The sequence below is a fragment of the Doryrhamphus excisus genome, linkage group LG6 (genome assembly GCF_037039965.1).
Source record: "Doryrhamphus excisus strain RoL-2023G ecotype Guam linkage group LG6, RoL_Dexc_Guam_v1.1, whole genome shotgun sequence".
Classification (NCBI taxonomy): Eukaryota; Metazoa; Chordata; class Actinopteri; order Syngnathiformes; family Syngnathidae; genus Doryrhamphus; species Doryrhamphus excisus.
In genome coordinates this window covers 6541618-6558758 of record NC_136362.1, presented here as the reverse complement: position 1 = coordinate 6558758, position 17141 = coordinate 6541618, and the positions used below count along the sequence as shown (strand labels likewise).

The following is a 17141-nucleotide window of genomic DNA, read 5'->3' as shown; positions in this document are numbered from 1 at the left end:
CCACACATGCACGCATAATAAAGACCTCCTTGTGTCAGTGAATGCACCATGCACAATGGTCTAGAGGCATTTTAGTGAGTTGGAGATCCATATGGTGTGTTCAGGTCAGAATAAAGTTCTAAAAGCACAACATGTAGCTTGACGTGATGCTCATACGTTAACGTTAACTATTTTGGTGTTGAATTCATTGTGTTTTTAATTTGAAAATATAGTAAATATCCTCGAATTTCAGCTGTTTTGGTACGCATCCCCAAACAACAAATTAGAGCTGCCACAATTAGTTGATGATTAATCCATTATCCGATTATTTTAGAACTATTTCAGTATTTGAGTGACTGATTTTATTAATTTAAAAATGTCAATATCCTCTGGTTTCAGTTGATAGCGAGTTTCCGTGCACATCCCTAAACAGCTGTAACTTTACAGAAATAATTGATAATTAATCCATCATGCAATTAACTATTTTGGTGTTGGATTCATTGTGTTTTTAATTTGAAAATATAAATATCCTCTAATTTCAGCCGTTTCGGTACACATCCCCAAACAACTGTTGCATTACAAATTACAGCTGCCACAATTAGTTGATGATTAATCCATTATCCGATTATTTGACAACTATTTCAGTTATGAGTGATTGATTTTTTTTTTTTATTTAAAATTTTCAATATCCTTTGGTTTCAGTTGATTGCGAGTTTCCGTACGCATCCCTAAACAGCTGTTACTTTACAGAAATAATTGCTGATTAATCCATCGTGCAATTAACTATTTTGGTGTTGGATTCATTGTGTTTTTAATTTGAAAATATAAATATCCTCTAATTTCAGCCGTTTCGGTACACATCCCCAAACAACTGTTGCATTACAAATTAGAACTGCCGCAATTAGTTGATGATTAATCCATGATTAGATTATTTGACAACTATCTCAGTCTTTTTTTAATTAAAAAAATGTCAATATTCTCCTGGCTTCAGTTGAAGAGCGAGTTTTGGTACACATCCCTAAACAGCTGTTACTTTACAAATTAGAGATGGGGAAAAAATAATGGATGATTAATCCATTATCTGATTATTTGACAACTATTTCAGTGTTTGAGTAATAGATTTTTTAAGTAAAAAAATGTCAATATCCTCTGGTTTCAGTTGATAGCGAGTTTCGGGACACATCCCTAAACAGCTGTTACTTTACAAATTAGAGATGGGGAAAAAATTATGGATGATTAATCCATCAGCCAATTAATCAACAACTATTTTGGTGGTAAAGGAATTTGTCTGTATCCTCTGATTTCAAGTGAGTTTCAAGCCAGTTTCTGTACAGATCACTAATCAGCCCTTACTTCACAAAATAGAGCTGTAGCTAATTAAGGATGATTGAGCAATCATCCAATTACTCCACTGCTATTTTGGTGTTGGAGTCATCATTTCCTTAAATGATACGTTCAATAAACGTCTTCATAAAAGTCAGAAGTATAAAACACATGACAACAAGCCGTCATACTAAAAATGTATTATTTATTATCCACAACCACTTTGACTTTGGTTCCCGTGGACCCGGTCAAACGGCCTTTTTGAGCGCGTGACCCCCCGCCTGGACCACCACGTACACACCCCACCGCCTCCCCCCCCCCGTTCATCATCATCATCATCGCCATCTCGGCCGCTTTGGCGAGTCGTGGCGGCCTGAGAGTTGCATTACGAGCGCGCTTAGATATAACGCGGCGTATTAGCCCTCCCACTCCACCATTTCCTTTCATTTTGATTCACTCCCCTGATTGACTTTCAGCCTAAGCAAAGTGGATTTTAATGAGAGAATACATTAACTCCCTCTGGCCCTGCCGCCATTAATCAGCCTTCTTCTGCTGAGCTCATAACATCACGCTGAGACAGTGGGAATAACCAAATGAGGGATGTGCCAAACAGCTGGCCGCGCCGATGCATTGTTGTCAACGACCGCCGCCGTCCCACCGCCGTCCCGCTGCCGGGGCGGCAACAGCCCGCAGCGCTCCTTCGACGCAGACCCCGCGTTCCCTCCTCGAGAGGCCTTTTTCTTGCCGACATTGACTGACGTCACCGCCATTGACCAAACACATCTTTGTGGCTAATTGCACTCGGCTAAATAGTTTATGCGCAAAAATCGATCAATTCCCTTCCAATGAATGTCAATAGCAAAGCTGCGCTAATTAAAACTCAGAAGGGGTGAAAATGAAGTCATGCTATTGCCCTGAATAATTGATAAGGCAATTTATGATTTTTATGAAAGAGCGCCGTCTGCCAGGAGATTTTGATGAGGCCTTAATGAGATGCATTCAAGTGTCTCTCTGTGCCCCCACTCCCACTCAAACACCGGGATGCTTGTTGCCCGGATTGACGTTTCCACATAACGTAATAATAACCTCTGCTAGGTGCTCCATATCGCCCCCAAAGAGAGGTTAGCATTGTCTTGTTATTGGACGCCCAATGTTGTGTTGGCCGGCGAGGCCGAGCGGCGCGCTGCCCCCCGCTGGAAGGATCAGGAACTGGCACGTTGTTTACTTAGCTTTTGTGAGGTGCGGCGAGGTCGGGTCACTCCAAGTGTACTTTGTGCGCGAACGTGTGATGTTTATTGACTCAGGCATGTTGCACCTACTCCGCTATTAGCCGGGCTCGACCTCTGAGATTAATGAAGAGCGAGGGAAGCAGACGGATGAGGGGATTAGAGGCCGGCTACGGCCGACTGCTGGCGGATAGATGAGGTGGGGGAGCGGAACGGACGGCGTTTGTTATGACGGAGCCAATCCGCCCTCCTCGCATCGTCGCCGTTTGTAGTCCAGCGTTGGTGTGAATCCCGCACCGGGACGCTCGGAATGCCGGATCACCCAGCGAGCTTCCAGAAAGCTCCAGTTTCGGGGGGCTCCGGGCTTGCTGACTAATGAATTTGGAGGAAGCTGAACTTTTTTTTGAAACACGGAAACGCCACATCAGAACCTGACCCCGGGTCAGTCTCACCATTTTTTTTAAGGCTGAAGAAAGACGCCAACACCTAAGGTTGACGTTGCAGAGCTTTAATGCTAACCTAGCCATCCAAAAAGCCTTCAACATGGGCCGCCCGTACCGACGGATGCACGTATTTATTGTCAGGTCACATGTCACCAAATGACATGTTTCGCAGTTTCGCAGAAGGTGCGTATTTTGGACCACTCAATCGTGGCGGACCCTCATCAGAAACACCAGCCCGCCCCCTCCCGAACTAAACATGTCAAAACGGCTGACGATGTTAGCTTAGTTTAGCAGGGCATGCTAGTGAGATTCAATCTGGGTGACGCGTTGCCATATTAATATGATACGACGTACTAGCATTATGATGCCACACATTCTATTCATGAAGAATATTCTCTAATGTTGACAATAATATCATTTATCGGCAATAGTTTATGGGACAATTATCGTCCAGCAAAATTTGTTATTTTGACAGACCCAACTTGATTGGCACTTTCTCATTTTATAAACGTCCATCAGTTGTTTTGGGGGTTCGAGGACCCCTTCCCAATCGGTGATAAAATGATATGGTCGAATGACGGTTACTTATGTCGCTTTTTCACTGATACAACACCGATATTGCAGTTTGGAATATCAACTGATAACGATATTGATCCGATATCAGCTCCAATCATACATACCGTTATGTATTGCTTATTTCGGAGTGTGGAACGTTGGAGAACAAAAACACAGACATGGAAAAACCGCCCATTTACTTCTTTGAGAATTCCGGTATATGGTTTCATGGTTTCATCCACGATGTAGTTGCAGCGGAGCATAACGTAGCGAGGTTCCAGGTGCTCAGCGGTGCGTTTAAACTCGACATCACTCACCGCCGTCAGGGGCTCGCTTTTTTTTTTCCCGTTAAAGCTAATGACTTTTTGCCGTCCTGTGGGAGTTTTTTGTGCGATGGGGTTGGTCGTATGAAAACTTCCCCGGTTCTCTGCCACCACGGAAACTTGTGCATGACAAGTTTTGCACTCAGCTGCAACGTCCCTAGATAAAAATAAAGTAGATAAGAAGGGACTAAAAATACACAGTCAGCATACACTCAACGTTCAAGAAAGTTGTGTTGATGGAGAACCGGTGGTGCACATGATCTCCTCTGAACCTGATGCATCTGCATGGTTGTGAAGGTTCAGTCGTGAAGATGTCTTATGATCCGTGTTGTAATTATGCAGTCTGAGCCTTATGTAAGTGAATGTACCATAAACGGAGGACCGCTCCTCTTCTAACTCACCATCAAGCCGTGAGCAGATGAATGGGTGCAGAGCTCAGCGCCACTGTAAACGTATTGATCCCCACTTTCCCCCAAAGCCTAGCGGCCATGTATTTGATCCATCGCGTGGACGGCTTTATAGCCACCGTGGTTCTTGGCAATAGCCATCATCTAATTGGATTCATGGAAGGAAGCAGTGCAGAAACAATGTGTTAAAAATCAAAGACACAACTAAAATTGATCACATTGTGATGATGACTGTGATTTTTATGTGCAGTCTTTGAGGACATCCCACCCACGGCAGCACAAGACCTCAGCAACATCTTGAAGCAAGGCTACTTGGAAAAGAGACGGAGAGGTATGTGGTGTCGTTAAAAAGTGTTTACCCCCTTCCCCATTTGTCACATGATAATATTATTGAATATTATTGAATGACAACACAAGCCAACACTCTTCATTATTAAGGGAACAAAAAATCCAAAGCTATTTGTGGATAATGGCTCTCACTGTGGTTGGCTGGAGTCCCAAAGTTTTAGAAATGGCTGTCATGTCGGTTTGGGTTTTTTTTCTGCCTTCATAAATTTTAAAAACTGCATTTTGTGTTCAGTCGTGTTGTCGTTGAGGAATATTTACATTTGATGATCTGAAACATTTGTCACATGATAATATTATTGAATATTAATATTAATGAATGACAACACAACCCAACACTTAATGCTGTTTTGAAATGAAACTTTTTATTATTAAGGGAACAAAAAAATCCAAAGCTATTTGTGTATAATGGCTCTCACTGTGGTTGGCTGGAGTCCCAAAGCTTCAGAAATGGCTGTCATGTAGATTTGTTTTTTTTTTCTGCCTTCATAAATTTTAAAAACTGCATTTTGTGTTCAGTCGTGTTGTCATTGAAGAATATTTACATTTGATGATCTGAAACATTTGTCACATGATAATATTATTGAATATTATTGAATGACAACACAACCCAACACTTTATGCTGTTTTGAAATGAAACTTTTTATTATTAAGGGAACAAAAAATCCAAAGCTATTTGTGGATAATGGCTCTCACTGTGGTTGGCTGGAGTCCCAAAGTTTTTGAAATGGCTGTCATGTCGGTTTGGTTTTTTTTTCTGCCTTCATAAAATTTAAAAACTGCATTTTGTGTTCAGTTGTGTTGTCATTGAGGAATATTTACATTTGATGATCTGAAATATTTAAGTGTGACAGACATGCAAAAAAAACCAAAAACCTTTTGTCTTCAGATCACAGCTTCTTTGGCCCGGAGTGGCAGAAGAGGTGGTGCGTCCTCAACAATTCCATATTCTTCTACTTTGGGAGTGAAAAAGGTGAGTTGGAAAGGTGAGGCGGCAACAGCGCGTGAGCTCCTCCCCTTTTTCTCCCTCTCCTCCCCTCCACAGATAAGCAACAGAAAGGCTCGTTTTACATCAACGACTACAGCGTTCAGCTTGTCGCCAACGTCAGGAAGGACTCCAAAAGGAACGCCTGTTTCGAGCTCTTTGCTCCCGGGCGGAGGACGTTTCAGGTAAAAGTAGTATAATATAATCCACAATCCAAGCAAAGCATTTTATCCAATCAGAAGCCTGGAGAAAGTCATGATGGCACATACAGATGCATGCAAACCAAGGCTAAATGTTGCTAACTGGGGTGTATGCTAACCGAGGTTCCATTCAACTGTATAAGGGGTGTCTCAAGAAAAGAGGTTACTTCAAGACGGTATGGTACGTCAGTTTAGCATTTTAGCGTGTGGTTTTCTACAGCATGGGTAACGTCTAATGTGGCCGATATTTGCGGGCTAGTCCAGCTGTATAGCGGCCCACGTTCTCTGAAATGCGGTTGACAGATTAAAATACATTTGACTGGCTGGTAGGGAATCAGGAAGTCCCATACGAGCCATTGTTAGCAAGTCAACAGAAGAGCAGAGCTCAGGGGAGAGCACTCACGCCCATATAAGGAGGTCCACCCCTTTGTGACATCACAATGAGAGCAGTTTTGCCACGCCTTTTGAAACCCAGCGTTTTCAGCCATCCTAAACTTCTTTCAGGGCTCAATTCCAAATGCGAAAAACTGATTATCTGAAACCTCGGCGTGGTTTAACACCCGAATCCAATATTTTAATTACATTTATAGGTCAGAAAGGTGGAAAAAGCATCATAGGTTCTCTTTAACACTTTTTTGGTTTTTTTTTTTGCCCACTTGAAAACGAGTGGTTAGCGCGCAGACCTCACAGCTAGGAGACCTGGGTTCAATTCCACCCTCGGCCATCTCTGTGTGGAGTTTGTATGTTCTTCCCGTGCATGCGTGGGTTTTCTCCCACATTCCAAAAACATGCTAGGTTAATTGGCCACTCCAAATTGTCCATAGGTATGAATGTGAGTGTGAATGGTTGTTTGTCTATATGTGCCCTGTGATTGGCTGGCCACCAGTCCAGGGTGTACCCCGCCTCTCGCCCAAAGACAGCTGGGATAGGCTCCAGCACCCCCGCGACCCTCGTGAGGATAAGAAAATGGATGAATGAATGAATGAAAAAGAAACTTTAGTCGCTACTTTTTTGGAAAGTCACATTTTTGTAAATTCTGCTGCATGAATTATGCTAGTCATGACGCTAGTTGCTCTTCTTGGTGTCCAGTTCACGGCCAGCAGTCCTCAGGAGGCACGGGAGTGGGTGAACCACATCAGCTTTGTTTTGCGAGGTAAGAGCTTCCACATGGAACCTGCTGTTGCTCTGACTCTGCAGGAACCACGTCTTATCTTCATCCTGCTTATCTGGTCATCACTTCCAATATCACGTGAAAACACGCTTGTTAGATGTTGACCCCTCCCCCTCCTCCTCCTCCTCCTCCGCTGACCCTCCTACTAAATTCCAGCTTACAGGAAATTGATTTGTAGCTGTTCTGGTTATCCTCTCGTGACATTGATTTCTGCTCGGACCTGATACCTCGTGTTGCAGTGGCCCCGTCGCCTGCAATGAGGCCGCCCCTCCATCTGAGCGGCCCGCCGTGCCCCGTCTATAACGGGCTCACGCCGGGCCGGCCGGCTTGCGGGAAGTAACGGACACTCTGCAGTTTGTCTTACTTCCTTTTTACCACAAAAAGCAGCCTGCTCGCGAGCGCCGGCGATGATTGATTGCCCTCCTCAACGCAGGCGGCTGCACTCGATCCTCACAACGGTTGCCGCTTTCAAAGAATTAAGGGTAGCAGATAAGCGAGGAGGGCGGAGCCATGTGCGTCTCACAGGAAAGATGACATTCAGATTTTCATCATTGATCAGATTTCAGCATTTTGTAGCATAAAAATGCTAAATGAAGTGATATACAAATACAAACGTTATTGGGTAGTGGGAGTGTAAAGGTGGCTATAGGGGTGTTATTTCACGTTTAGAGGGCTCTAATGATTAAAAAATGTATTTAGAAGTTTGTAAACTCTTTTTCTATGCCCAATATGTCAAATTTTCTCTTCTGAGGTCTGCTATGTTGAGTAATAGTCCTACAAAGCTGACTATAGGGCTGTTATTTCATGTCGAGAGGGCTCTAATAATGTTATAAACTGTATTTAGAAGGTAATAGGCATCATCTTTAGTGTCTTATTTTCTCTTAAGTCTTTTATATTGGTGTAAAGGCTCCTATAGGGCTGTTATTTCATGTCTGAAGGACTCTAATAATGTTAATAAAATGTATTTGGAGGGTCAAAAACAGGGTTTACTGTAATGGTGACTGTAAAAGTGATATATAGGGGTGTCAGTTCACGTCTTGATGGCTCTAATAATGTTAAGACCATATTTAGAAGGTTGTAAAGCGGTTTTCTCGGTCTTATGTGTCTTAGTTTCTACTATTATGTCTTTAATATTCGGTAATAGGTGTGTAAAAGTGACTGTAGGGGTGTTATTTCATGTCTGGAGGGCTCTAAAAATGTTCACACCATATTTAGAAGGTTGTAAAGCGGTTTTCTCGGTCTTATATGTCTTAGTTTCTACTATTATGTCTTTAATATTGGGTAATAGGTGTATAAAAGTGACTATAGGGGTGTTATGTCATGTCTGGAGGGCTCTAATAATGTTATAAAGTGTGCAGGTTTTGTATGCTCTAACTGTAAATATTCCATTCAGGAATAAGGAATCCTACTTTGCGGAAATTGACTTACCACAGTTGGGTGTGGCACCAATTAACCGGGATAAACGAGGGATTCGGCTCATTTGTGGTGTCCTTTGACCTTTTTCCTCTCAGATCTCAGCTCCAGCACCATTCCTTTCGACGAGGACGAGGAGGATGAGGGCGACGACGAAGAGGGGACCTACGACGACATCGAAGGGGCAGGCGGCTCGGCCCCGCCTCTGCCCGCAGCCGGGCTGACCAAAGGCGACGAGGACGACGACAGCGACATCTACGAGGTTCTGCCAGGTACGAGGAGACCCGCCTTTGTCTGGCTCCAGAAGCACTTCCTGTGTCTGACAGTCAGCCAGCATGTGGCGCTGCCAAATGCTCTGTCATTGCACGTCCAATTAGCTAATGTTGCCAGGCAACAAATAGCCGCATTTCAATCCACAAAGTAGAGTTAAAATAAAATTGCCTAGCAACAGCAATTTACTTGAAGTAATGACGGCCCGTCTGTGAGCTCAAAATAGTTCATATCACGTCCGGGGTAGATTTTGGGATTTGATGAACGTTCCTGCGAGTCCACAATCAGGGCGCACACGCCCACGTGTCGGGGAGGGGGTTGGCGGCAGGACCCCGATAAGGACAAAAGGCGCGATCCGATCTTCTCCGAGCCGTCGTCCATCACCGCTTCTATTAAATAAGATACATCAAGATTCAGTTTCACTCAGTGAGTACATTACCTTTGCCAAAATGGCTGCTGAGAGGCTGATCAGTCTTCAAACTGTCACGCCGCCGCTCAAAGCCATCTGGGAGGAGGCACAGCGCCTGACCACAGATGGCGGATCGAATGACGGCCTCTTTCGCTCACGTTCTCACCCCGTCACTTATCAATCACTCCGCCCCTCGCTTTGCTTTCTCACAGCCTCCACGCACTCATTACTTTCTCTTCAATTTGTATTTATGGCTGTTTGCATTCAGCGCCGCCACACAGACCATGAACGCAACTTAAGGTTACACAATTCTTAATAGTCACGCTAAGCGACAGGAACATTCAAATCAAAGACATCACACCGGGGGGGCATCCTAAAAATGGTAGTGAACAAACATCAGCGGAAAACGGAACAGTCAGCAGTTATTTTATAAGACTCGTAATATTATGAGAAACAAAACAAAGAATAAAGTTATAATTAGGTTGCAGAAAAAGTTGTAATATTACTAGAATAAGGTAAATATTACCTCCGTTTTTTACCCACTGGTAGTCCCGCAAAACATTAGACGTTACCGATGCTGTAGAAAACCTAATGCTAAAATGCTAATCCTACTCGCCATCGAGTAACGTCTTTTCTTGTGAAATGTCGGACTGCCCGGTCTCTACTTCCGGATGGGATTCGGGATCCAACACATATGGCTGGATGTTCAAAGCGGACATTTTAAAAAGGCTCAACTCCTGTAGCGTTGATCAACTCATATGAGGTTAGCGGCACAAACTGGAAGTCGTTCTGTGCACTCGTGACCAACCACAGCGGAGTGCGCGTGCCCGGGGCGGGCTTTGGGTGGAATACATTAAAACCACAAAATCCAAAGATTTCAGCTTAATAGGTGCAGATTCTGGAAGATCTGGAAAGCTTTTTGTGTTGGTTATTGTTTGTAGCTGCTCTATAGGAGTCCACAACACAATACAAAGGGCCCAAAAATGAGCGTAGTAGGTCCCCTTAAAGAGAACTTTTTTAAGTCGGATGGATGGATGGATAAGATGGATGGATGGATGGATAAGATGGATGGATGAATGAATGAATGGATGGATGCAGTGCAAATGTCCTGATTGGACATGTCCCAGAGCTACTGACTACGTTACAGCAGGAATATTTAATGTCCTCTTTTTGGCTTGTTCTGTTTGTTTGGCAAATACCTTGCTATGCTAGTAAAGTGAATTTAATCACAAGCAAAAGTGTGGTGACATATGGTCTAAAGAGGAGCTCTTTCTACAAGAGGACACATCCCATCATGGCCTGATGTTTTTCTCTCTAGCGGAGCAGAGAGAGAGAGAGAGAGAGGGAGATCGAGAGGGAGGGGGGGAGTATTGTTAGCATCAATTTTTTCTCTTTACAAACACTTTTGTTTTTTTGATTTTACAAATATTTCAGCATTTACCTTTTTTTCTTTATTCCCATAATATTTTGACTTTTTCCCAACCCAATTTTCAAAAAAAATATTTTTGGTTTGTTTGTCATAATATGACTATTTCACTAAATTACTTTTTTTCTTTAATATTTCAATGTAAACTTTTGTATTTTGATTGAATTATTATTTTAATAATTGTTTTTGTTATGACTAATATTTCTCATAAAATCACTGCTGTTTTTTTATTAATTATGTCATTATTTATTTTAATAATATTTTTTTCTCCTAATATCATTCTGCTAATATTTCAATTGAATTTTTTTTTCCATGTTCATGTTTAATTGTATTTTTTTTTATCATACCTTGGGCCAATAAAGAAACCAGCCGCAGGCCCAACTCCTTGTCAAAACATAAAACCAAATAGTGTCAAAAAACAGCCAAGATAAACCACAACAAAAGCGGCTAAAATGAAATGAATGAAAACTAAACCATAAAGTAGATGAAGTGACATGTGTGGAAATCTAGTATTCACAGCAACAGGTTAGAAGGACCACTCCATCACCTGAGCCACGGATGGAAAACGAGGGAATTTTTAGAACATTGCTAGAACATAACCGTGGGAGCAGTTAGCGGACAAAACTATAGCGGAATTTGAAATGTAAAAGTGGACAAAACCCGAGGCGGAATAAGATTTTAGGTGAAGGTCCCACTGGCCTCAGTTTACACTTTTATGTCTGATTATCGACTTTGTTTGTGTTTGGCGGTCCTTGAACGCACCATAGTTTCATGCTGCGAGAAGCAAACGTTCGTTTGGGTACGTTAGCGATAGCTTTGGCAGTCACAAACTGGCAGTGATGTGAACACGAGTTATTTGGTTATTGTGCATGTGTGTGCGTGTGTGTGTGCGCATGTGCAAATGCCCCGCCCCCGTCTTCCTGGAAGCAGCGGTGCAGCTTGCTGGCAGCTGGATAGTGTTGCCTGGTGCTGGCGTGGCTGTCAGCCGCCGAGTGTTGACGATGGATGTGCGGGAGCCACGCCGGTATCATGGTGTCCCAGCTCAGCCTGCAGGCTGCTGCCACGCCCCCTCCCCTCCTCCCTGTCCCCTCGGCCAATGAGGCGTGGCCTCCGATGCGGCCTCTTCCTCATTGCAACGTATTGATCGTCATGTGGAAGGCGCTCTGCTGGAAGAATAACAATCATCTGCTGCCACATTCAGATGAATCTCGGAGAGACTCAGATCCATCTGATTTCTTTTTCGAGTCTTCCTTAATGGAGTCACATTAGCAAATGTTATCATGGAGTTGCTGTGCGTGGTTTTTTGCCCTGTCACCTTCACACAGCCCATTTTTCATTTGTGGCTTCGATATGAATGAGTACATGGTGGCTCAGTAAAGCCATAAACGATCGTAAACAAAAAGCAGATTTCTTAAGCCTTATCATTTACGAATTCCAATTAAATCCATCGACAGGCGCGTCTGAATAAATTAGAAAATGGTGCAAAATGTTCTTTGATTTCAGGCGCTCAATTGAGACAAAGAGACCCATTTACATGCTCAGGAAGTGTTTGCCATTTATTTTTTGATTAGCACGTTTACTAGCAATTGTTAGGAATGGAATATTTCCCCTCTGCTATCAACAAGCCTTCAAAGTGTCTTGTTCAAAGCAGAGGGAGAATTCATGTGGCGACCAGTAGTTTACAAGCAGGTGTTAGGAATGGAATATTTTCCCTCCACTATCAGCAAGCCTTCAACATGTAACATGTCTTGCAGCAGAAATGTGAACCAGTAGTTTAGTAGCAGGTGTTAGCATTTTTACTAGCAATTGTTAGGAATGGAATGTTTCCCCTCTGCTATCAACAAGCCTTCAAAGTGTCTTGTTCAAAGCAGAGGGAGAATTCATGTGGCGACCAGTAGTTTACAAGCAGGTGCTAGGAATGGAATATTTTCCCTCCACTATCAGCAAGCCTTCAACATGTAACATGTCTTGCAGCAGAAATGTGAACCAGTAGTTTAGTAGCAGGTGTTAGCATTTTTACTAGCAATTGTTAGGAATGGAATATTTCCCCTCTGCTATCAACAAGCCTTCAAAGTGTCTTGTTCAAAGCAGAGGGAGAATTCATGTGGCAACCAGTAGTTTACAAGCAGGTGTTAGGAATGGAATATTTTTCCTCCACTATCAGCAAGCCTTCAACATGTAACATGTCTTGCAGCAGAAATGTGAACCAGTAGTTTAGTAGCAGGTGTTAGCATTTTTACTAGCAATTGTTAGGAATGGAATGTTTCCCCTCTGCTATCAACAAGCCTCCGACGTGTCCTGTTCAAAGCAGAAGGAGAATTAGAGTGGCAACCAGTAGTTTACAAGCAAGTGTTAGGAATGGAATATTTTCCCTCCACTATCAACAAGCCTCCAACATGTACATGCCGAAATGTGATCCAGTAGTCTAGTAGCAGGTGTTAGCATTTTTACCACATTTTTACGAGCAAATGTTAGGAATGGAATAGTTTCCCACGTCCATCAACAAGCAAGCTTATGAAAAATGTGTTCAAAACAGGAAAATATAAGGAAAATATTCCATTCCTAACAGTCCAAATGTGGAATATCCGTTTTGGCATTGGAATTAGGATTGGAAGTAGATGACACATGTGAAGGCTTAAACTGGAGTGAAATGTAGAATGAATATTGAAATCTACTCACCGACTAAGGAAGGAACCAGCAGGTTGAGAGACGACCAATCTACCACCAGAGCTGTGCCGTGCCCCCCCCAAAATAAAAATAAGTGGAACTGATTTTCCACCATTAGGGGGCTCCATTTACATTTTTAGCTGATTATTGGGGAGCGCCAAATATAATGCATTTAATTTCCAGTCACTGAAAATACGAGCAGAACACAATATTGAAAGGTTCTCAGCATTCACGCACATACAGGAAGTGGAATTGTATTTAGCGTACTTATATTACACTATGATTTGGATAAAGTTAAAGTTATAGTACATGATCCGTTTAATAGAAAATACTTCATTAAACTGAAAATCGTGCTGTATATAAAATATAACGTGTCCATGAGTTTTGTTGTGAATCGATATGGTTCCCTCATGTGTTGTGATACAAATGTCGCATGTTTTTATTAGATGAGGACTTTCCGGATCTAGACCACGAGGGCACGGAGGCGGCCAACAGAACAGGTCAGGCCAGACCACGCTAGCCTTGGTGGCTAAATATGATGAAATCAATAGAAAATATCAACATGATTTTTCTTTTGTGTCAGATTTTGCCAACTACTACCAGGCTGTGTGGGACTGCCGGGCCGACCAGCCGGACGAGCTGTCCTTCGTCAGAGGTGACCTCATCTTCGTCCTCAGTAAGGTCAGTTTCGACCTCTCGCAGCGGGATGTGTGTGTGTGTGTGTGTGTGTGTGTGTCGTATTTGCATACACATACCAAAAAAATAAATAGCATGTCTTTAATTTTACATATGTCATCCAATTTACATGCTTAAGAAATTAAAACAAAAATACAATATAAAAATACCTTAACAGTTGCTATTAAAATTTACATAACCACACAATAACATTAATGCAATGATTACAGTAACAGTATATACAAGCAATTTTAATGTTTTATAATAATTTTAATTGTATATCGCTTTTCAGGATACTCAAAGACGCTTATATATTTTTTTAAATATTAATTGGGCATTGCTTTCCATTCTAATCAATGTGAGTTAATAGCAATTAGTTTTAATATGACCATGCTCAAGGTGCATTTTGTTCCCAATTTTCTGGCGCCCCCTGGCGGCCACAGGGCCTCCAGCATTTGTCATTATAGTCTAATGGGCCAGTCAGCCGTGTATTGAAGGGTTCAATTCCAGCACTTGATGCTCCTACCCCGTGCCAGCGTGTCAGAGCGCCGGCGTCTCTCGCGCCCCAGCGGGGGGCGTCGTTCTCCTCACAGGCCACGAGGGTGAAGTGCCATTTGGGCGCTGCGTAATGGCGCTGTTGTTCATTACGGCGGCGCCATCTCAGGGGTTAATTGAGTCGGCAGCCATGCGAAGCTCTTCCTTCCGTCCCGCTTGACATAAACTGCAGGTGGGTCCATCCCGTATCTCTTTGCGGCCCCCCCAGCCCCGGCTGGAAATCAATGGCTCGCAATTTGGCCACTTTTACCCGGGATGCATTCAGGGACATGTTCTATGACTTTGGTGGCTCTGCAACAGAGCAGCCGGCGTCTGTGTCGTGGGATCAGTTGGATGGAAATTTCGGCTTTAAAGACGCTAACAGGGGCGTCAACAGATATGGTTACCCTGTAAGCTCAAATCATAAAAATGTATCACCGCTTAATAATAGTAGTACACATTTTTTTCAATTTCTGTTGTTACCAACAAACTTACATCCAACTACTGTATCCTTCCTACCAAACAAAAACTAAATCCATTCAGCAAGAAAGATTAGATTGTATACATTTTTATATTTTTAAATGAATAATTAAAATATATTTTTTAAAAACTAAAGATAATACATTAAAATATTTTTTCAAATGAGCGTAATTTATTTGATTATTTCCAGGTTTTCATTAAACGGTATGGCAGTAATTTTTGGAAAATTAAATTGGGGGGAAAAAATATATATTATTGTAATATAATATATAATCTAATATACAATATATATAATATTGTGGGAATAAAGTCATAATACTACAAAAATAAACTTGTTGATATAGTTGTGGGACCGAAAAACAGAAGAATTGGAAGAAACATCAGAACAGTAATGTTATTATTTTACAAAAGTATTGAAAAGTGACAAAGATTATGCAAGAAGAAAGTGGCTGCATCTGCCCCCCCCCCGCGCAAACCGGTGTTTTGTCGGTGGCGTCAGGTAGTCCCTCTGAGGTGTGGGCAGGTGAAACTAAGACAAAGTCTTAATTGAGCTCCTGCTGGCACGGCACGGATGGATGGATGACATGGCCGCCCGACGCCCACCGCCCGCCGCCTGATGGCCTTAAAATGTCAAAACATCTCATCGCATTTGTCACACCGCCACGACAAAGACGGCGGCGGCGCACTTGAGGGCACAAAAAGAAGTATCATCTTACCTTCCAGTCAAAGTTCACGGCGGAGGCGCTCCCGTGCGCTTCCCAACGCGCAACTTGCAGCTTTGGCGCTCATAAATTCCACAAAGACAATCTCCTTTCAGCTGGAAAGTGTTTGCTGTGATGACCCCCGCTCCATAAACGCCCCCGCTGAATAGCACTGTTCAGATGATAGCCCGTAATCGCCTATTTATTTTAACGAGCCCTCGGGGAGGTCTTCCCCGCGTCGCGTGCGGCCCGACGACTTTTACGGGCGGGATTCCTGACAACCTTGACCTACGTGAGTGAAATACGGGCCCTCTGCTTGGAGCGCCCGGCGCTCGCCTAGCTGGGGGATCCAGATCGCGTAAAATGTCCGCAATAAAAGCGGGCCTTCATAAATTCCCCGCTGTTGTTTGGGGTGGGGTGGTGGGTGGGGGGGCTCGTCGGCTGTTATGTCAACACTGGCCATAATTACAAGGTAATAAGGACACGCGCTTAAGTGCTAAATCAATGGCGCTAACAACGTGGTATTTTTAAAGCTGCTCCGTGATGGAGTGGCGGCGTGCGGAACACAGCCACCCGGTGTCATGTGGCTGTGAACTGAGCAGAACCTGCCCGTTGGACGCAAGACCCTCATCCGTCATCTATTGATCCCTCACTTACTGTAAAGTGGACACATTTTTACTGTATGTGTGTGTGTGTGTGTGTGTGTGTGTCAGGCACACAGTTAATCAATTAGGAAGCTCACAACTCATGTGAATCCATTAGCTCAGGGGTGGCCAAAGTGCGGCCCGGGAGCCATTCGCCGCAATTTCTTGTTAGCCCACAGCATATTCAAAATATATATATTTTTATTATGAAACTGTAAAATTGGTACAAAAGAAATTCCAAGAACAATGTCATTTTAGTAGCATAATGTTGAAATATTAAGAAAAAAGAAATGTTAAATATGTCAAACTAAACAAAACAAAGTTTTGAAAATTAAGTTGCGGGAAAAAGTTCTAATGTCACGGAGAATAAAGTGAAAATATAATAGGAATAAAGTCAGAATATGACCAAAACAAAATACACAGGAAGAATGTTGAAAGAGTTGGAAAATTTTAAAACAAACAAAAAATATATATATAAGAGGAAAAAAAGTTGTAATTGTAAGAAATTTAGGTTGCGGAAAAAGTTATAATGCTATGAGAATAAAGTCAAAATATAAAAGACCAAATATAAAAGAAAGGAAGAATAAAGAAAATATACAAGATGAAAGTTAAAATTACTGGAAAATTGAAAAACAGCTGTAATTTTACAGGAATAAAATAGAAATACTAATAGGAAAAAGGTGCAATTTATTTAGAATAGACTAGTAATACTATGAGGAAATATTGTCATTTTATTAGCATAGAGATGAAATATAAAAATTATTAATATTATGAGAAACAAACTAAAAAAACTTGGAATTTATGAGCGGAAAATTGTGAGGAAAAGTTGCAGAAGACTGATTCCTGTTGTAGAAGTTGTAAAATGATCAGAAGCACACAAAACAAGTTGGAATGTTTGGAAAATTAGGTTGTGGGGGGAAAAAAAATCATAATATTATGGGAATAAAGTCCTAATACTATGAAAA

General features: G+C 42.4%; 1 protein-coding gene across 1 annotated transcript in view; it reads left to right on the top strand.

The window, feature by feature from the left end:
* The window catches only part of skap1 (src kinase associated phosphoprotein 1), a 40541-nt gene that overhangs the window by 16587 nt on the left and 6813 nt on the right, over window positions 1–17141 (top strand). The window contains exons 6-12 of the mRNA XM_078791283.1: window positions 4507–4587; window positions 5491–5574; window positions 5647–5771; window positions 6876–6939; window positions 8469–8642; window positions 13589–13642; window positions 13726–13823. Of these exons, the coding sequence (XP_078647409.1) occupies window positions 4507–4587; window positions 5491–5574; window positions 5647–5771; window positions 6876–6939; window positions 8469–8642; window positions 13589–13642; window positions 13726–13823 (680 nt within the window). The remainder of the gene's footprint in view (window positions 1–4506; window positions 4588–5490; window positions 5575–5646; window positions 5772–6875; window positions 6940–8468; window positions 8643–13588; window positions 13643–13725; window positions 13824–17141) is intronic.